This window comes from Zonotrichia leucophrys, chromosome 10 (assembly GCF_028769735.1).
Source record: "Zonotrichia leucophrys gambelii isolate GWCS_2022_RI chromosome 10, RI_Zleu_2.0, whole genome shotgun sequence".
Lineage (NCBI taxonomy): Eukaryota > Metazoa > Chordata > Aves > Passeriformes > Passerellidae > Zonotrichia > Zonotrichia leucophrys.
The window spans coordinates 13839111-13861035 of NC_088180.1; the positions used below are offsets into that span (position 1 = coordinate 13839111).

At 42.9% G+C, this 21925-nt stretch overlaps 2 protein-coding genes across 4 annotated transcripts in view; both read right to left on the reverse strand.

The window, feature by feature from the left end:
- The window catches only part of AKAP13 (A-kinase anchoring protein 13), a 73430-nt gene extending 69663 nt beyond the window's left edge, over positions 1–3767 (reverse strand). For all 3 annotated transcript variants that reach the window (XM_064722718.1, XM_064722717.1, XM_064722716.1), the window contains exon 1: positions 3481–3767. In XM_064722718.1, the coding sequence (XP_064578788.1) occupies positions 3481–3561 (81 nt within the window). In that variant the 5' untranslated portion in view covers positions 3562–3767. The remainder of the gene's footprint in view (positions 1–3480) is intronic.
- Positions 3768–5160: 1393 nt separating this feature from the next.
- Positions 5161–21925, reverse strand: part of LOC135452437 (A-kinase anchor protein 13-like) — a 134325-nt gene continuing 117560 nt past the window's right edge. The window contains exons 11-12 of the mRNA XM_064722477.1: positions 8544–8777; positions 5161–5418 (exon numbers count right to left, since the gene is read on the reverse strand). Of these exons, the coding sequence (XP_064578547.1) occupies positions 5161–5418; positions 8544–8777 (492 nt within the window). The remainder of the gene's footprint in view (positions 5419–8543; positions 8778–21925) is intronic.

A 21925-nucleotide genomic window follows, 5' to 3' on the forward strand; every position in this document is an offset into this window, starting at 1 on the left:
TAATGTTCTGATCTTCAGCTGGAAGCTAAATGGGATTGGTTCATCTGAAAAGCAGAAAATCAAGCAGAAAAATCAAACCTCATTGTCCCAGCTGTGAAAAAATTTACTCCTGATGCCTACCCTTAACAACTTCAGCATTCACATACAGAGGTGAAATGCAGATATAGGCAAAAAATGTTAGAAAACATTCCCAGCTGTGATTATTCAGTCTCCCATTCCCAAAGCAAGCCCAGTTCTTACTTTGCAACTTTGCAAAGCACTGCCTGTTCATTGCTATTGAATGCCTGTCTGACTTCACACAGATCTATCTGCAAGGTGCCAGCCAGTGTGGTTTTTGTATCCTGTCCCTGTAGTTTTATTTGTGGTAGCAGGCACAACATAGAAACGAGACAGGGCTGCCAAGGCACACATGGGCACACCGAGACTTCCCATTTTGGGCTTGCAATAACATAGCACAGACGGCTTTACCCTGCACGTAGCTGCTCAGAGCTCAGCTCTGCTCAGACTAGCAGACATCCCACACACCCCACAACTTCTCCCTCATGTGCTACAATGCAAACCCAGCAGGAACAATGACGGCAAATTTTTATGTCAGTTCTGCATCATCCAGGCTTTTGTGCATTCAGTAAGTTCAGGATCCAAGGTCATCAAGTTTGCATTGCTGCAGCAGCCAGGAAAGGACATAAAATCATGGAATCATAGAATGGTTTGGGTTGGAAGGCACCTTGAAGGTGATGCAAATCCAACATCTTTTCCTGGTTGCTCAAATCACCATCCAGCCTGGTCTTGAACTCCTCCAGGGATGGGGCATCCCACAGCTTCTCTGGACAAGCTGTGCCAGGCTCTCACATCTCTCACAGTAAGGAAATTCTTCCCAGGATGAAGTCCTACCTCCAGCAGGGACTGGGACACTGCTGGTAACCTGCTGCCTCTTGCTTCTTCATGTGTGGAGAAGAGGAGGAAACTATGCTTAAGCCAAAAATAATTGTGTGCATCAAGCCTCAAAATTGCTGAGGTTCATTTTTTTCATAACTTCACAAGCCACTGTTTCAGGCTCAATCTAAACATGGAAAATTTGAGTCTCAAGACAGTGGCCTTTCAGATGACAAAATTATGGGTAGGAACCAAAAGTTCTTTTGCAATTCTTTCTAAGAATGGATGCAATCAATGCAAATATAATCTCATCTATAAACATTAAGCATCCAAAAATCTTTCTTCACCACTTGTTCCCATTGTCCTTTTTCAGCAGCTGGTTTTCTTTCCTGTGTCATGACTGAGTCACCATCCCTGGAGGTATTTAAAAGATGCACAGACGTGGCACTGAGGGACATGGTTTAAAGGTGGACTTGACAGTGCTGGGTTAATGGCTGGCCTTGATGATCTTAAAGGTCCTTAAAACCTAAACAATTCTATGATTACTGAGTTCCCTACCTTAAAATGAAGCAAAGAACGAACCTATTCATCTATTACTCACGAAATGAAAGTTTGTCTGAGTCGACCTGCAGCCAAATTGAAAGCTTTTTGGTGCTTTGCAGGTATCTTCTTAATATTTCATCAGCTCAAACACTCTTGATGGATCCAATTTGGGTTTGTTCTTTTCTATCGACATGTACTTGCTTTTCAATATTTAAGAAACCCTGTCCTCTGAACTCCCCAAAATACAATGGCCTAGATAAGGTACAGTTTTATTTCAGTATTTTAATGAAAACCAAACCCAACAGAAACCCCACCCCCAGCTCCCTCATTAAGGGCCTGATCCAACTCCCATTAACGTCAAGAGATGATCTGCCACTGACGCACTCAAGCGCTGGCTTGGATCCCTAGGTCATCAAAATTCAATTTCATCTACCAGTTATGTTATAGAAACCAGAGAAAATATGAAGGACGACTGAAAATCGAGCTAGAGTTGACTGTAGCTGTAGCTGTCACCAGCACCCTCCTATTTTAAACATCTGCAGGCTGTACAGCCCATGTTGGGAGCAGCAATGCGTGCACACATGCACACATATATGGACACTGAGTCATTTGCAGGAACAGACAGTATAACCCACAGTTCTGAAACTCAATTAGGAAAATACCAGTTGGAACTAATAAGAGCCACATTTTGTTACAAAATCTAAGCTTTGCTGAATAAAAACTAATTTAAGGAACTGATGACATCAGAAACACTGAAGCTGGATAATTCTAGTGAATTGTATTTTAACCCAGGCATTCAGATACTCTTCATAAAGAAAAAGATTGTGCTTTTTATTGGCAACCAAAATTATCAGAGGAACCAGGTCTCCTCCCAGGAATTATTAAGAATTGTACACACACACTATTTCTGTGGAAGAAATAGTGTGTGTGAACAATGCAACAACATTTTTAATTACTCATACTGTGTCTATAGACTGAGTATCATGGGATTCAATCCTCAACCAGCATTAGTAACTTCAGAGGTCTAAAATACTCTAAAAAATTGAGCTGGGAGAGAAAACAACTTACAGCTATCTGTGCCACCAAAACCACTGGGTACACTGAATTAAAGGAAAGCACTTTCATTCATAACAAAGCAAGGTAACAAGAGCTAGGTCTCTTTTAGTGCAGATAAAGTAGAACAAGAATTAATTGAAAATAAATTTGTTATATCTTCTTGTATTGACTTGGAAACAAGAGCATGAACCAAAAACCATAAAAAAGGAAGCCATATGATCATGCAGAATCCCACTACTTCAGCTAAGAAGAGAAAAGACAAAAAGGGAGAGGGAAAGGAAATGATCTTCCAGCAATTAAGATCTCTGAATTGGGCTGTGTTTTGCAGTCCCTCTGGCTTCTCTCTTATTTCCATCCACTCTGCCAGGAAAACTGCTGAAGCTCCACAAAGCTGTTACAGAGACAGGACATTCCCAGACTGCCATTGTGCCATTTGGTGGAGCACTTGCTAATTTTAGATTAGAGGAGGAACACACTGGGACAATTAGCCAAGAGCCACTCCTGATTCTTGCTCCAACCCATCCTCAGACAAAATCACACCCAAACAACAAGACTGACAGCAACCCTTCTAACACAAACAAAAAACAGAGGCAAAGGAGGATCCATCCACTATGCCTTTTTTTTGGCAGAATGCATTTTTTGGAGAACATGTGCCTTTCAATCTCAAAAAGCAAGCATTGGAAATGGAAAGCCTTTTCCCCTCACACAAAAGTCCAGCTGGGATTTCAAACCAGGGACTGTTTAAGGGCAGAGGGCAGGAAAGACGGCCAGGGAGCTCTCCCAAAGAGTGCACACCACAAGAGATTATTTAGTTGCAGAGATAATGATATGATAATAATATGATACGGTTTGATAAAACTCAAAACCACCTCCATGCTGAAAAGCAAGAGCTCTTCCACCTGTCCCTCCCACTGCATCATCCTGAGGGACATGAGCACAGCAAGGAACAGACTGATCCCCTGGAGAGAGGGAAGGGAACCCATAAATAAATATATACAAACATCATACCTTCAACAATACAACATCTACAGTCCTGTCCACCTTGGAGATGTCGCACAGGCTGTATCGCCTCTTGTGGCGTTCGTACATTTTGTCCAAAGAGCTGGGAGCAGAGGAGCAGAGCCCACCATGAACCCTGGGCTCACCACAGCCCCAGACCTCTCACATCCGTGCTCAGAGGAGTCCCTGTGTCTCAGCACACCAGTCTGCCCGAGCTTCTTAACAGGAAAACGAAAATCCCAGCGCTGCGCCCGGCTGATAAAGTCTTCTCGGAACAGATTTGCTTATACAGGCAATGCAGGAACTTATAGCAAACAAAAGATATTTGAAGACAGCTTTATACATATAGGATTATTTTTTTTGCGACTGCTAAGAATGGTATCAGCCTTCCTGTTACAGTAATAATAACAAAAAAAATGTTTTCCAGACAACTTTGATATCCAAAAAGCACCAGAATGAAAATCCTGCCCGAAAAGAGAACAAAAGCCAGATGTGTGCAGCAGGAATACTGACACTCCAAGTGGAAATGCAGAAGGTAGGCTCAGCCACGATGGGTCTAATTCAGGAAGAAAACAAAAACAAACCAAAAAAACCAATCTCGGTATCCAACGCAAATAGTGTCACCAAAGCGTTTTGTTTTTCACGCCCTCATGCACTGAAAGAAACAACAACAAAAAAGTACTTTCCTCCTCCCGAGTCAGTTCACTGTTCACCGGGCGAGACGGCTTGGGTTTGAGTTAAGTTTAAATTTCTAATGACAGCACTGGGCAAAAGGAAAGAAAATAATGAAATAAAGCCACTCCCTCCTGATTTGGGCTGGGACGTCACTGCTTGCCTTTTTAGTCCTGCACCAGTGTTCTCCCGGCTTTCAAATTTACTTTGCAGTTGTGGGAGCATGATTCACTGAGAGGAAAAAAAAAAAAAAAAAGAGGAGGGAGTGGGGGAAGAAAAAGAAAAAGCAGCAGCTTTTCTTTGCCAGCCTCTTCCACCTCTGGCTGCAGGCACTTGGTGTGCTTGCTCGGTCCAAAACGAGACTGAGAGCAAAGGGACGTGTTTTTCAGGAGGTAAAAAGACTCTTCCCACTCCCCCAGGCCAGGTGAATGAAAGACAGTTTCAAGGTTAATGCTTTCCTAAACCAGGAACGGAAACTTATGATTTAATCAGTGCGCATGGGAAAAAAAAAAAAAAAAAGGAAATCAGCCATTTACTTTTTCTTAGTTTGTTTGCAACACAGAGCAAAGACCTCAGCAACTAGTTGTCCAGAAAATATAATCTTCCCTCATCTATTCTAGCCTGAAAGACAGAGCCTTTTTTCTTGGGGGGAGGAAAAATGAAAAACCAACCCAAAGTTTTTTGTCTTTCTAATGCTGGGGCCAGCGAGAGTCTCTCTGCTCTCAATAGCTCATTCACATCAGCTGGGCCCTGCATGCTCACTGCCACATGGTTTCCTGTTTTCAAACTGCCCCCTTGCAGCCCCCTCCGCTTTCCACCCCACCCTGACCTCTCCAGGGATGAAATCTTTCCATACTTCCCTGGCTTTAGACATTCTCTCATTCACCGATTCAAAAGGGAATGGGGGCGGTTCAAAACACAAGGAAAAAAAAAGAGAGAAGAAAAGGGGAAGCAGAGTTTTCAGACTGGGAGTTTGTAGCGACCAGAACTTGCTGCTTTGCTGAAAATGCAGAATTTTTAATCCCAAGCTACAAAGCAGAAAATAGAATTGCAAACAGCATTTATCAACCCGAGGTTTGACTGCTGATCTGCAACAGCAGCGCCGGCAGACTGGCCCACCTCCTGCTGCTGGGATTTGCTCCACTCCTGGAGCTTAGTTAGAGGGTTGTAGGTCTTTTCATCCAGTCCTGTAGGGTGGTCCCAGCTCCCTGCTTGTATAAAGAGATTTGTGGCCACCAGCTCAAACTCCTGCAAAGGTGACTCAAACCCTACAGCCTACTGGAACGGATAAAACACAAGTTCTCGGCATCTGAACGCAAGATGAATCTTCCAAAGGAGATCTAAACCCATCTGCTGCATGCAAGGCCTCCAGCTTCTGTCTTCCCACTGCTACCCAGTCTTCTGACTGCCCAAAGCCACTGCACCACAGCCTGTGAGTAACACAGGAACTGACTCCCTTCCGTGCCTGTTCGGTAAAAGACCAAAACCCAGGAGTTTACAGAACCACCACACTGCTGAGAGCTCCTGGATGTGCCACCCTGATCTGTACAGGCAGACTAGACAAAAGCTACCCTACAGATTTAGCAGACTCAGCAACCAAGCAAAGGGCTTCCTCTCCTGAAACTGGATGACACAAAGGCTGGCCCTGGGCCTTGCACCTGAGCGTATCCTCAGGTGCTGGAGCAGGCTGGGACTCGCAGCAGGTCAGATCTCCCAGTGAGGGACACAGCTACACTCTTACCTGGTCAGTGCCAGGCTCTCCCCACACTTCCCTCATGCTCCAGGCTCTCCCTCACATCCCAAAGCTCCATCTCCACCACACCACCAGCTGAACTGAGGAGGATTCCTGCATGAGACTGTCTTACAGCTACAGTCCCTGGCTCAAGATCTCAGCCAATGACTCCGTTCTCTCCAACAACGAGCAGAGCTTCTGCTTTCAGTATTAGGACACACACAATGTGGTCGTACTTTGGGGACTTTCTGGAGCCACCAGTTTTCTCCACAAGTAATGAGTCCCAGCAGTCATGTGCCCATCGAGACAAGGAATCAGAAATGGCTGTGACAGCATTCCAGCATTTCAAACACTACCATAAAAGGCAGGGATTTCCTCAAATCTAAATTTACAAGACAGGAACCCATTAACAAAGTATGTGAATTTAGTTCAGGTGCAGGAATTTGCAAAGTCAGAATGTCTTAATGATGTTCTAATGTTTCATTATGGAGTACCTTTATATTAAAACTGATATAGCAGAGAGATTTAATCAATTTAATTACAGCTGCTGGTATGCCCAGCCAAGATTTATCCTAACAACAACTGCATAGCTATGCTCAGACACTCCATTTAAAGCATTTCACCTTTGATCCACAGAGTTCCTCTGGCAACCAGAAAGAGATGTACAGCTGCAGGGCTCAAGGAATGCCCACCATGCAGAGGAAGTGAGAATCACTAACTGTGACAGTGCATCTTCCACAGAGATGCAAGATGGGTCCAACTTGCAGCTGCAACAACACCCAGGCTCACATTACCTCACCCTTCTTGCAGGTAAGGGGAAATGAGAAACATCTCCAGTCAAAGCAGATGGGAGACATGCTGGGAAATGTGCAGCTTTCATGGCAGGAGGCCAATTTTCTTGAGCTATGCATAAGCATTTTGGGACGGCCAAAAGCCACAAGTAAACCAGTGGGGGCTTTCATGGGGCAGCAAGGAACAGAAATCCCATGTGGAAGGTGCAGACAGGTGGAGTGAAGCAGCCAGGGAACCTACCAGACTCACACCAAGCTGGGTGACTCTGGGCACAGGATGTATCCCAGGACTTGGTGCATGTCCTGTGAATCAAGATGATGACCTGCCTTACTCCTTAATTGTGTCTAGATCTAGTTAAGGTGGTCAGTTGATCTCTTGACTCCCCCACACCTTCAGCCACAGAGGGAAAGAATCAATACACACCAAGAAAAAAAGTAACCCCTTCTCTCCCTTCTATTTTTTAATTTAAGCTTCACAATCCCTGATTTGTTCCAAGAGTTTTTTCTGAAGTTATGTTCCTGACTCACAGCAAAGATCAGGGGACCAGTGACGACTACAGACACCCAAAGTGCATCTCATCCTCTTCTCCAGACTTTGCTGTTGAAGGAAGGAGGGAGGAGGGGGAATATAATATAAACAAGTAGAAGATAATGTGCCAGACACACTCTCCCTTGGGAGACCATCACCCTGTTCCCACATTAGGTGGGGCTTTTGCTGCATTGTTTCAGGCTAGAAATCTTGCCTTGCACACAGCCTGCAATCCACACAGGCACTGTCAGGCAGACACAGAACACGACTCAGCAGGGACAGAGCAGAACAAAAGCTTTCAGTCTCTTTTGTCCAGCTATTTAGGCAGTCCTTGAATGCCATACAAGTGTTTAGACAGTATATAGCATTTATGCTCTGAAACACCATGAAACAGGAGATCAGAAAATAAAGATTAAATTAAAAAAAACCAAAACCTAACAAGAAAATAATTCTCTTTTTTTGGCAAGTTGCTCAAAATGGAGAGGAGACGCGAGCAGCAGCCCCGGCCATCGGCTGCTGATGCGACAGTTCTGGGATCCTTATTGAAAACATCTGGAAGCTCTGAGCCACTATGTGCAGCCAGGAGTTTGAAACTATCCAATCATTTCATATCCAAACCCAAGTCCAGCGCTGCGGATTTCAAGGGAAGGAAAAGAGGGGGAAGAAAAAAAAAAGAACAACCGCACTTGATCACGCCATATGATCTGTAACTCATCCAGATAAAACTCCTCCTCCTCCTCCGCCTGCTAACAGACCTCTTAATGACAAGGAAATCATGGTTATCCTGAAACAGACTGAACTATTGTTATCTGTTTCAAATTACTTTTGCCATATCGTTATGAAACACTGCAATGATGCAATCTGCAGAAATACTCAGGCGCATTAACTTTTTAAACCGTGACTCTGATAGGAACTAATGGAGCAGCAGATGAAAGGAAAAAATTCTCCCTTTTTTAAACAAGGCAAAACCCACTTTTGGGCACTAAAATGAGGTGACAATAAATTCATCAGGCAGTAAGAGAGAAGAATTACAATTTCAATTACTCTTTTCTTTAAAGAAAGTAGCTTTCTGGGAAGGCTTTTTAAAATTTTACATTTCTGGCTCTTGCAAGGATAGACAAAACAAATCGCTTTTTTCCTAAAACTAAATAAGGCAAAGGAAATCTGTACTCTAATGCTGCAAAGCCTGTAAGAGGAGCACGTCCAATCTGGAAAGGAGAGCACATCCATCCTGTCTGCTGGGAGGGAGGCAGCGCCCACGTGAGACCAGACCACGATGGACACTCAAATGTGGATTCTGAAGCAGACCAGGCTGCTGTTGACCCCAGCAAGCACTCACACCACAAACCTTGGTCAAGAGCCCTGGATTTCTCATGGCATTTCTCATGTTTGCAGGAGCACTGCAGCACTGACAGGAGTTTTGTGGCTGAGCCAGTCCAGCTGTGCCTGTCCGTCTGCATCCCTGTGGGGTGGTGGCACTTCTGTCCTGAGCTGCATCCCTCTGGCCATGGCACGATCCAGCAGCATCCCACCAAGCTATAAGTGGCTCCAAAAGGCTGGCTGTGATTTTGAATTCCCCCTCCTGGAAAGAAAAGGAGTCACAGAGGGGGACACAGACAGTCCCCCACCACCTGTGGCAAATCCATGCTACTCCAAGGGGGAAGGTCAGTGATGCAGCAAGAAACCTTCACAATCTTGGTTCTAAAACACCTCCATATTCATCGGTTTGATTTATTCCTTGGGGAAAATCATCCATAGTACCAACACAAGTTTTATTCTCCAGCCTAGGACTCTCCCAAAACTTCCCTATTTAAATCATATATTCACACCAAGGTCTGGAGAGAGGCATTTCCTCGTGGAGCAATGCTTTGGGACAACACGACTGGGCTGAATTTAACATCAAACAATCCACTGTCCAGCTGCAGCCTGTGTTTGAGCTCAGACAGAACCAGACAGAAACAGCTAAAGAGCCATGAGGGAATGAAGAGGGCTTGGAAAGCTGTCAGACACGGATACATGGAGCACGTGTTTTCAGAAAATACAAAAACACCTTGAGAGACCTTCAGCCACTTCCTGACCCTTCCCTTTTTCTAATATTTTTTAGACTCAGTGTGCATTTTTCAGGAATTTCTATTGTCCATATAACCTTCAGAAAAATGCTGAAGCTTTGGTCAGCCACAGAGCATGCCTGAACATCCTTCCAGAGGAAGTCAACTGCCCATCTCACAGCTCCCAAATGGCTACAGGAGAAACACAACCCACTCAAGAGATTAGCAACCCCTCAGCTGACTCTACATCACTTTGCAAGATCTGCTTCTTCCTCTACCAAAAATAACTGCAGTTGGGATGTCTAGCTGGCTGGAGTGCTGTGGGATCTTGGAGCAGCCCACAGTTATTTATTTAGTGTGTTATAGGAGTAGAGAGAAATACTCCTGCTGTCAAGCACTGGACATGTTGCTTTGCTCTGTGAGTTTCAACATCCTGAAAGTAGGGAAGGGAAAACATGAGTGGAAAAAGCAGGAACAGTCCCAAAAGAGGCTGTCAAGGAGCACCTGAGCTATGAACTGCAGTAACAAATCAGCTGTGCATCCCCTGTGTCCTCCTGTCAGCTGGTCCTGTGCTCAGGCACTTCCCACCAGGGCACGGGTTCTAATGACTTACAGATTGGGTCAAACACCAAAAAAATGGGGACTTTGTAAAGAATAACATAATTTGTAACCAAATCAAGTGGATAGAAGATAATGATTTGATTTCACAGCTGGCCCAGCCCAGCCTGGAACTGCTGCTGAAGAAATGACGCTCATTTCTCTGATCTCATCCGACACTAAAGTTGGTCACAACAGATTTGTTTATGTTTTCCTTTATGGTTTTCAGTTGCTGTCAATAAACATGTAAATTTTACATGTACACAATGAGTGGTAATCCTTGCTAATTACTGTGATTCTCCTATAAAGGAAGGATTACAATTTTGGGGATCTGGAAAGATAACAACATAAATAAAAGTATTTAAAATAGCAAATTGCATTTATAGGAGTTTTTAAACCACTTTAAACATGACACAAGTCACTTGAAATTGGTTTGCACAGACCATCCCTCAAATACCTGGAGGCCTGCTCAAGTCCAATCAAGCAATGTCTAAGGATTTGTCCTACGGAGGAGTTAAGGAAGAGATCATTGCATTTGTCTCAAATGCAAGAAAAGGGGATGTTTCATTATCTATAAAGCTTAAAAATGCAAAAATCAAAGGACTTCTTCATTTTTATATAATCCATAATAAAAAAGCATATTCTGACATGATTGGGATAGCTACAGGATATAAGAAAGTACTCATTTATACAACTAAAAATACATGTTCTGTTCCCCCATAACAACCCATTCTAGAAAGACTGAATCTCAACAGTTCAAGATATGAGGTTAAAAACCAGTTCACGTTTTTGTGCAGGAAAACAGAGCACCTCACATTTCCAGAGGGCAGGAAACATCCCTGTGCTCTGTAATGATCCCCACTGCTGTGGGCAGGGCACAGGAGCAGGCAGACATGGCCTGAGCCACTCCAGGATGCCTCAGCATAACACGAGATCAGTGCCATGAAATGCCTGCTGGATGGCTCTAGCTGATGAATTATGTCTTTAGCTAAAAACAGAGACAGGGTAGCAGATTATGTAGATGAATTGGCGGATAAAGCGCAACAAAAATGACGTATGGCATGAGTGAGTGAAATTAATGGACAATATAAAACTGACACATCTTGAACTGAGGAAATTATTCAACTTTTACCATTCTTTCATGCCTACAGTTTAAGGCACTGTAATCTAACTGAAAAACAGAGTCGGGTCATTCAAATGAATAAATCATGCCAGAAAATGATTCAGTTTCCCTTCTTTTATTTTTTTCCTTTTTAACTGAAGTCCCTAAGACTCAGCCCTTCGGAAGCCCACACGACCCAGTGTATTGTCCTGGCCAGGCACTGTGTCAAAAGGGAAAAAGTTATCTTTTCTTTCATCTTGTAATTGAAAATTTGGGAGGGGAAGCACTGGGAAAGCAGAGCGCTGTACAAAGGCACCCATCATATTCCCAGGTCAGCTCTTTGCTTGGCTGCTAATGAAGGCAGTGGGTTGAGGACACTGTGGCATTTGTTTTGCCCTTCCAATTCCTCTGTTTGCTTTGTGGGAAGGAGGATCTCAGCCCCCAAGGGTAGCTGAGATGCTCTGAGTGCAGCCAAGCCCCTCTCCCAGCAATAACAGCCACTCCAGATCACCCTCCCACCTACACCCGCATTCAACCAATATTTTTGTGCCCTCTCTCCATGCATTTGGAAACCTGAAATGAAATCCAATGCAAACTTTGAGAGGAGGCATTTGGAATCCAGCTACTGCCTGGGAGGTCTGCTTTAGGACCACATGAGTATTCCTCTGCTCACTGTTTTATCCGTTTCCCTGGTAGTCCTCTGTAAAGAATATTAAACAAACATGTCTTTACAGCTCAAGAGCCCAGGAGAGAATGTTGCCCCTGTGGAAAAAACCCTGGTTTTATCCATTTTTACCCCACTTTCATCCCTCTGGACTAAGGATGTATATACAAGGGTAAGGATTCATTGGATCCACAAATCCATCATTAAGGACAGCTACATCAATCCATGCTGAGTATATTCTCCCCTATAGCCTGATTTTAGAAAGTATTTTTAAAGGAATTTCATGGCATAAAACATGTATAATTACAGCCAGATATGTGGAAGCATCACCATTAGTAAGGAATTTTCTCAATAGTTGATGCTGCTCCAGAAAAAGAACAAAATATTTATTCTAAGGTTATAAACTAACATATCCTACACCTCTACCAGCTTTTCAAAGATCCCTCTACAGTAACATTTGTAGTTGCAAGGTTAAATCCTAACTGGAATAATGGTTCCCAAGCCCTGCTCCTGTGCCTCTCCACTCAGTTAAAGCTAAGGAATGTCCCTGCAAACATGGGGAATGTCAGCCAATACAGGTGCTTTAGGAAAGTTTGAGTTGCTGACTTTTTGTGCTCCCCTCTCTCATTCCCCACCTGCCAGAGATGATGCATTTCCATATTTTTAACAGCTTTTTTCAATAGATAAATACATATAAGACAATGGATGATGATAAATGGCACCAAAAATGTCAAAAAGCAGCATTTATTATATTCTGCAATTTCCCTGAGTTATCCTTCTGATTTGGACTGTCCCAGGAGCTGCAAGTTGCTGTGCTACAGATAAGGAAAATGGAGCATCTGAGATTTCTTGCCAGTGACTACAAGGAAAGAGTTGGTTTTGTTTTCTTAGGAAGAAAGAGGAAAATGTTCTGAAGCTTTCTCTTCAGGCTAAAATCCAAAACATTTACAAGACTCAAGAGCACAAAAGCTTGCAGATAACCAGCAGAACTGATGCCAGTTGCATCAAAGCAAACAACTAACAGCAACTGGGAGGAATGCAGATTATGCAGCATCCCTCTCTATTGGAAAAAAAATCTGTTATACAACAGTTAAATAATTTAACTACTCCAAGTTATTATTCCTCAGTTAGTCTTTTTTGGCTATCATGCAGCACTAGTCTCTTCTGTTTCTGAAGCTTGCCTTTTGGAGAAAAAAAAAAGACAACTTCAAAACATGCAAAAATTAATGAAACCCATATGTGGGATACTGTCATTATTCCATGTTTATAAGAGGATCAGGTTTTGTTAAATGGGCTTACTTAATGCAGACGCATAAGCAAAAATACCCAGCAAAAGATCTGAAAGCTATTGAAAGCAAAATATTTTCACAATTTAAACTACAAGCCACTATATATTTTGGTGTAACTTTGTTTATAGCTTCTCTGACAGCTTATAAAGTTCTCCTAACCAGAGAAACATCTCCTAGATAAGATTTTACCTTTTTGACTTTCACCCTCATACTGTATTTAAGCTGGGCCAACCTAAAAATCAATGGCTTATGGAAACATCTGTTGATACAGGCACACAATTCTGACTTTTTTCAACAGCTGTTGTCATTTTATGTTCTTTTTTGGCTAGGCCAGTTGGTAAGACTGGAAGAAAATAAAAGTTGGGCTCCATTTCTGACTTTGGTCTCTCTTTAGTGGCTGCAGTCAGCACCTCATTTCCTCCCCTGCACTGGGAGTTTGGGGGAAAAAGGATGAATGTCCCCAAAGTGTGGTCTTGCCCACCAGACTCAGACAAGAAATAAAGGAAATTAATTTCTTAATTTCTCACTAAATACTGCCTTAAAATACCCCTTCTGTTGCTGCTTTCTGCCCCTACAAGGGACTAAGCACCCTCCACTGCCCATCTTCCTGGCTCCCATCTCCACCTCCAACAAGAATCCACAATAAACCCCAGGCTTGTCTTGCCTCCCCTCCTGCTCTTTCACTGCTGGGATCCAGACATCTGCCAACATCCTCTGTAAAAGATAACACGCAATATATTTTAAGAGTCAAGCTGCCACAAGATATTTGGTGCTTCAGACAGTGCTCCTTCCCAGACAGAGAACACGTACTGCTCACAGGAAGGCTTGCATAAAAACAGAATGTACTTTTCTTGTGAATCTAATGACTGCCTAACAAAAAAAACCCAAAACAACAAATTCAACCAAAATATGCTATTTTCAACGTTTAATTCAGTTGCTAGTTGAAACAAGATGTTTCTATCTAAATTCTGTTTTCTTGAAGGAGAAGAAAACAACTTACAAAGCTTTTAAAGTGCTCCAGTCTTTTTCAGTGTACGTTCAAACTGTCAAGAGCCAAAGAAAGCCAATACCCCACGCACAAATTTTTTCTTTCCCCTTGCTCTTTTTAACAGAGAGGACTTGTTTAAATCTTACCTTCAAGCTTCTTATTTCCCTGCCATGCACTTCTAGAGTCTCTGTCAGCTGTGCCAAGGCTTGCCCAAAAGGACAGTCATAAAAAAACCCCAGTTTAAACAGAAACTGCTTATCTAGAGGAGGGAGAGCCCCAGGTTCGCAAGCAGAGGAGATATTTCAGCATTAAAGAATTCTCGGAGCTACTCCAAGACACAAATTTCTGTTGTCTGCTGCACTGCAAGGATTTTAAGCCCAGAAAGAAGCTATTTATTTAGTCTATATACATAGATTTATAACAAAGGCAGAGGATCCATCTACAGTCTTCTGGGTGCTTTCTGCATCGCTTATAGCATACGAAGTAAAACTCAGCTTCCTCAAAGACAGAAAAGAAGAAATAAACAAGGCTTGACAAGAAAAATCAAACACTGTCCCCCAAATATACAGCTATGAACTAAAAAAGCTTTTTCAGCTGCCTCTCAATTTCTCCTCAAAGCACATTAAAACAGAGAATTTGCAAAATGCCCTAAAACCCATTTCTGCCTGTGCTGCAGGAAGGAATTTCTATCACCCCTTCCCTTTGTAAGACCCCAGTCTTTACAGTCATGCCTCTCTTGGTTTATCTCCAGGTAGGAATATCTGGACATGATGTAAGCAACCATCATTCTCTTTAAAAGGCTCAAAAAGGCACATTACTGCTCTGTTTTAACCCTAGAATGCAGGCATTTGAAGCTACAAGTCATCCGGGCAAGCAGGTCAGTAAGTGTTTCCTCACCTTGTTATGGCCAGTGAGTTAAAAAAAGAAATAATAGTGGAACAAATTACCAAGGAATCCTTCTGTAATCTCAGTAGATTTTAACAGCCCATCCCTCTCCATGCTTTTGGTAAGAATCAGTACAGTATTTTGGAAAGGCAGAAGAGATTTCATACTCCTAAACACAAGATGATCTCAGATTGAAACCAACATTTCAGAGAACTGCACCTCCAGTCTTTGAAAATGTGTATTTTGGAAATATTCCTCCTAACAGCTTTCAGGCATTTAGTATATCCAGCTGTGTTAAGAAACCAAGCAAAAGTTCAGTGTCAAGTAGTTCAGGATTATGATCTTTTTTTTTTTTTGATTAATGGAGGTAAGCACAGTCTCAGACACAAGACAAACAAGTCACTTGATGCTAAGCAGACTCAGTACCAGAGCTCAGACTAATGAGCAAGCAGGGGTGAGGCTTCATGTTCCTGCCTCTTATCTCAGCAGCTGGAAGGACACACATGAGGAGGGAGAGCGCAGCCAGAGACAGGCAGAGCCAGCCCCCAGGTACCTGCAAACTCAGTATTGGTGCTCCAGTGGGGAAGATGGAAATGCTCCAGGAGAGGGAGGCACATGGTATTGGAAAAGATGCAGTAAGAATATGCCCCCAAATAACTAAGTGCAAAAATAAGGAGAAACTACTATTAAGTGGCTGTAATGGGATCAGGGCAAAGTCTTTAGGGAGAAGTACTATCTAACCAGGCTGAGGAAACCATAAGCCACCCATCAGACCTTCTGCAGATCTGAAAGGAGAGAGCATAACTCAGGTTAAACACAGAATAGCAACAATTCCTCTGTTTCAAACTACACAAACAGAACAGAAAGCAAACAAGGTAATCCAGAAATATTTGCTCTGTTTTTTGGATTAGTCTCCTGGGCACAGCTACCGCCTTCATTTTCACCAAGTACATCACTGGCACTAAGATGATAAACAGAGCAAGTAAGAAGGGAGGGAGCAGTTAAGTTCACCACTGCTCAAGAGAAAATCAGAAAGTTTGCTACATCAAGTACATGTTTATTTAGGCATAAATTTAATGTATAAATGAAGCAGAAAGAGAAGAGGAAGAAGAACTTTATTATCTGCATGACACCAAGTGCAAAAGAAAGCCTAGTTTAGAATTTGCTCCCATCTGCTAATTCCTATATAGCTGATGAATTACAAAACAATTTATGTTCTTGTTACAGCCTTCTTGCTGGGGTTATTTCAAAGCAGAAGTCCAAAACACAGACCACAGCAGTGAAAAACCAAAGCAGCAGTGGAAAGGAGGAGCAGCATGGAGAAGAAACTTTTATGCTTTGTGTCTATCTGCTCTGGGGTCCCAATAAAAAAAGTCACTCTTGTCCATGCTTTGTACATGTCATTTGGAGACATTGCCTCTTCTTTAGCACAATTTATGACTAAAGTCTTCTACCAAAATTCAGAAGTTTCCTATTCTTGAAAGTTTTAATTAATTATGACAGCAAGGACAGCTATGACTGCCCACAGCCAAACACAACACACCAAGGCGCTGCTCTGACCCTGGGGATTTTAATTCTGACCTGCAGCTGCCCCAGCTCAGCCAAACCCATTCCCTCCTAAACTTTTATTTTGGATATCACATTCTTGGACACCAAATCACACAGTCCTTCTGGGTGGACTATGATATTTGAATCATCCACTGCAACATTAACCATCTATTCTTGTTTCACAGCCCCAGGCTTAAAAACCTCCTCACCACCACCAGTCTGTCCCTGTCAAGCCAGAGAGCCATCAGTCTGCTCAGTGCAAGGATGCTGCATGAAGAGGCAAACATTTAGTTATCACCCAAGCTTTTATCTCATCTTATGTTTTAACAGCAGTTTGAGCCCAGAAACATTCTGCAACACAGCTGAGTCACCCTGGGCCATACCAGGATGTGTGTGTGACACCAGGCAGAAACAGACACTGAGCAGAAACAGCTGAGGTGCCGCAGGAAAAACAACAGGTTTCCACCTTTGCATGAAAATAATATAATAAGGGAAGGTAAACAACCTAAAATAGGTGGGAAAAGGCTGAGAACAGTAACAAAAAGGGAAATCTGTGAAAGGACCATGAGGTGACAGGCACTTTGATTCCATGTTTCTACGGAAAAAGTTTGACAGTACTTCTTATCTTCTTACACTCATCATTCTTTTCATCCTTTGCTGGAAGGTAAAGTCAGAAATGCCATGCCTGCATATTGCTAGAGCCCGCTTCATCAGTGCCCAAGAGCTCCTGTTCATCTCTCCTGTCTGTCCCATGACTACTCACAAAAACCCAGAAGAAATGTATGGGAATATAATTAAAAATCTATTTATTGCATTTATAAGGTTTTCCTGTAAAATGGTGTAAATTCCAATAAACGGCAAAAAAACATAATCTATAGAAAAGTATGAACAGAGGCCTGTCTATACTGTAGGGGGCCAACTCTGGCTTCCAAAATATCAGAATGGAACTAGACAAGTTCCTTCAGAAGGATAAAAACCCAGTGATCTGATACAGCAAAGTACCCATTTGTCAAAATAATGCAGCCTCCATCAAAAGTCTACATTTGGTCTCCCACGTTATCATCTTAGTTTTCTCTATATTTAGACCAGGAACTCAACGTGCAGTAATCATATCTACTGTACAACAGTTACACCACAAAGCTTTTAAGATATTTCAAACACAAATAAAAGAACACAGAGAATAAAGGAGATTGGATCTTTCAGAAACAGCACAGTATTTTCCTTCATAAGGTACAATATTCAATGCCAGCATTCCTTTGCTAGACTAACAGTCTTAAATATCCATTATTTTATGGATAGTATGGATCCATAGTTTTATGACTGCATAGAAAATGAATGTATCAAACCACTAGAAGAGAGCTCCAAACCCAGGATTTTCTATCCTGGACTACTTTAAGTTCTGAACCAGGACATAAAATCTGTTAGGTCTGTATTTTACAAACCTGTAAAATAACAAGAGTCCTGATCCTAAAAAGGATCTGAAAGCTACTTTAATACACTGATGCAAAATAATTTATCAGTGAACCCCTTTGTCTGAAGCAAGCCGTAAGTGAGCATTGCAGAACTGTAGTTATTAAACAGTTGTCTTCAATCTAAACCATCTCAAAACTGCAGCCAGAATAAACAAACAATTCTGCTTTTGAAGCAACAGCTGCCAGATGAAACTGCAGGTAGATCTTGATGCCTTCAACCATAAGTGTGAAGAAACAGAGGGATAAACTTCACTGCAACTGGGAGGACGGCAGAGCCAGATGTTTCGTTAGAGAAAATGAAGAGATGATGAAAAACCAGAGTATCAGGCAGCAATCTTTGCCTCTGAAGAACAGTGGCTGAAGGGGAAGGCAAAGAGGAGGAGAATTAACTCACCATCTCCAGAGATCAGCAGGGCTGGCACAAGCCCTGTGGCTGCGGTGGGGGCGGCACGGCGCCTTCATCTGCCCTGAGCCAGAGCTGGGAGCAGCATCCCTGCACTGAGCTAGGGATTTGGCTCCGTGTCCACGTTCCTGCCTCGCCCCTTAACATCCGTGAATCCTGTGACTGAGCTTGGAAACTGTCTTGAGCTGGGGATTACCAGCATTCTGGATAAAAAGGCATCGGAAATGCAGCACCCAGAGAAATTCAGCACAGGACAAAAAAAACCTGCCACAATAGTTGTATAAATGCCTTCAAGGCATGAGTAATGGTAAAGGCTGAACAAGAAGCTCAGCCTGGTTTGAATTTCTTTTCCTTTTCCTTCCCTCAGCTTTTATTCTCGCTCCCTGCAGCTTGTGTGGCGATGGCCAGAGCAGGCGGCGAAAGCCGGGGTGATGTGTCCTACACAGCCATGAATTCACTCAGGGCTGGCCAGCTGACACAATTTCCTCACACAGCTCAAAGGCTCTGCTCTGAGCATCCGGGGCAGACACAGGATGCTGGTGGGTGTGAGAAAGGGCTTGGCAGATGACTAGCCCAAAGGCCTGACCCGATGGGTAAGTGTGTGTCAGCCTCCAGCATTAATGCCAGGCTTAGGGCAGGCTCCCTTTTGGCTCGGATTTTCCGTGTTTACTGTAGTTACAGGACAACATTTACAAAGAGAGGGTTACACAAGTGATTTTAAAGAGGCAGGGTGAGAACACAGCCTATTGTTAAGGCAGCACTTTCCACCACCAGACCCAGCTCTGATTTGTTTCCAACACTTCAGAGCCACTTGCTCTGAAATTGTCCAAGCTGTTGACGAAATTCCCATGCTATTCTGCAGGCCCTTTGGAAAAAAAGGGATTTGCAACCCCCATCCCATGGTATGTACATATGCACACCCATGCAGATGGAGAAAATGAACTTCAGTGCATACAGACAACCTGAATTTTGGCAGATTCTCAGGATGAGTAGTTTGCTAAAATAGTTGATTTCTAAGAAAATAAGTTGGAACGTAGAGAACTCTAACAATCCCTTGTCTTGGGTCACCAGCAAGGTTCAGTAGTTTGGAACTGCACCAGACTCTGCTCCTCAGCACCAGCCACAGGAGGTGGGTGGCACTGCACACCTTGGCCAGAATTTTACCCATTTATCTGATGACTCCAAGGAAGAAAAATATGAGAGATTACAACTGGAGGAAGGAAAAATCTCTGCATTCTCCACACCTACTGTCCATCCCAACACTCATCTCAGTGCCATGTGGGTCTCTACTCTCTCCCATAGGCTCTTTTCCATCCCCTTCTTCCCACCCTCATCTCCTGCAGTCCTGCTGTCCCAGTCCCCTTCCTGTGCTCACCCTGCCAGACTCTGGCCAAGCAGCTCCTTGCTCTTCTCCCTGTTCAGCAAAGCACAAACATGGGGGATACAAACCAAAACCAACGGGCAACAACAGACCTGAGGCTTGGTCCTGGCAGCATCATCTCTCTTATCTCTTACAACTCCCAGGGAAGGAGGTTTCCTGGCCTCCCTAGGTGGTCTTGCAACAGTTTTATGATGGTAACAGGATGTTTTCACAACATCCAGCCTAAATCATCCTGGCAAATTAGCAAATCAGTAAATTAAACTGCCATGGAAATCTGGGAGTTTAATAACCACTATTACATGTTGGCAGACTGCTGGATTGCACAATGGTTTTCTTTTTGCTGCATCGAATAAATTTAGTTCTTTCAATCTCTTCTCACATTTCTTAATCTCTTCTCATTGTTCCCTTCTGGACACTTTCCAATCTCCCTTGTCTTCCTCTGAGCAGGGCACCCCAAGCTGGATTTGATGGCACTGATGATGGCTCCACAGTGCCACACATGAGTAAGTCACCTCCCTCACCTTACGGAGGACACTCCTTCAAATATAACTCCAAACAAGACTTGTCTCTCTTGCAATAGCTCTTCCAGTTGGTTCATTTGTAATCCACTACAAATCCTCAGCCCTATTTTAACCTATCCCTCTCCAGCTTAAAGCTGACTTGATAAAAGTGCATTTTGCCTTCTCCTTTGCAAATGCAGCACTCACTGTCTGCTTTTATCTCTTATCTGGATGTGCTCTCCAGTTTCTTAAGGTCATTCTGAACCCTGACCCTGTTCTCTCAAGTGCCTACGATCCCTCCTGACCTGATATCATCTGAGTGTTATAAACATACCTCCATCTTCCAAATCATGACTGAAATATTGCAAGTTTCCCCCCAGAAAGTGACCTTGTTGATATATCAATTGTTATTGCATTATTGGATCAGTGGAGAGATGTAAGTGCAAGAGTTTTCTAAGCTTCATTCTCAGCAATTTTTTGAAAACACACACATTAATTAAATACTGGTTCCTCTGGTAAAGGCAGGATGCATTCAATTCAATAGGAACTAACTAATACAGTTAATAAATGCAATGGGAAGGCTATTTCCCAGTGAACTCTGTCCTGAGGTCAGCCAGCTACAACTTCTCAGTCACAGGCTCAGACAACCCAGCAGCACAACCTTATCCATCCTTCCACATGAAGACAAAGATTCAGCAAATAATGAATCACAACCAATTTCTGGGATCAACACAACAGAAGCATATCAAGGTACAGTTCATTTAAAACTGCTGCTTTACTCTTATGATGTTGCAGCCACAGGCTCCATTTAAAAATTATTTTAATATCGCAGCATGCAGAAGCCAAACCAAATTTCTCATTAGAGTTAAAAGTTATTCCATTTTAAAAATGCTAGAGTCTCATTTTAATAGATCACATCAAGTGATTGTCCCAGCTCTACTCAAGATTCCCAAACTAAGCAGGAAGATAAGGAGCAGGAGGGTCTCCATCAGGATAAGCAACATGCAAGGAGCCTAGGAAATTCTGGTTACTGAGTTTTACAGCTGAACAGATACAAACTCTGAGAAAATATTCTGGAAACTTAAGGAATACATAATTTAAAAACTCATTTTAATTGGGAAAAACATATTTCCATTATTTTCTCTTAAGTGCTTATAACCCTATAGACCATTATTTTCCTAAACATTTTTTAATAGCAGCTTTTCCATGACACGTACAAGAGTCTTCTGAAATGATTACAGGAGAAAGTGTGAGATCTCACATCTGTAACACTGGCATCACAGATCCAGCTAATTCTAAAAATGCTTCACAGTTTTTCATTCTTCAGAACCCAGCTTAGAAGGGTTTTCCCCCTTCTCTCTCCAGAGTACTCAAGCTCCTGTCCTTCAGCCTGACTGAACTATGCAAGAAATTGCACTTTTTAAACTCCAAGACTGTTTTCTTAAAGTAACTTGTGCTTATGAATAGCAGTGTGCAAATTTCTCACCCATAAAACAGGAGTTAGCAATAATTCCCATGATCCAAAACTGCTGACAGCACCAGTGAGGCTGCAAAATACCTGCAGCTCCTGACCAGGGGCAAGCAGCAACACTTCTATTCGCAGCAAGTTAAGAAAACCACCTTTACTAACCACAAAATGGTCTATAATGAGAGGCCAATGAGCACCTGGAAGACTCCTGGCTACAGAAAGCAGCAGCACTAAATAAAGCAGAGTCAGGACGTGGCAGGAGAGGCACAAAGCGCGATGGTGGCTTTCACCAGCCGCCTCCAACCCAGCCCACATGTGTGAATTAAACTCTATTTATAAGCCTTACACTCCTTTTTGGTTGGGATTTTTTTTTTTTTTTTTTTTA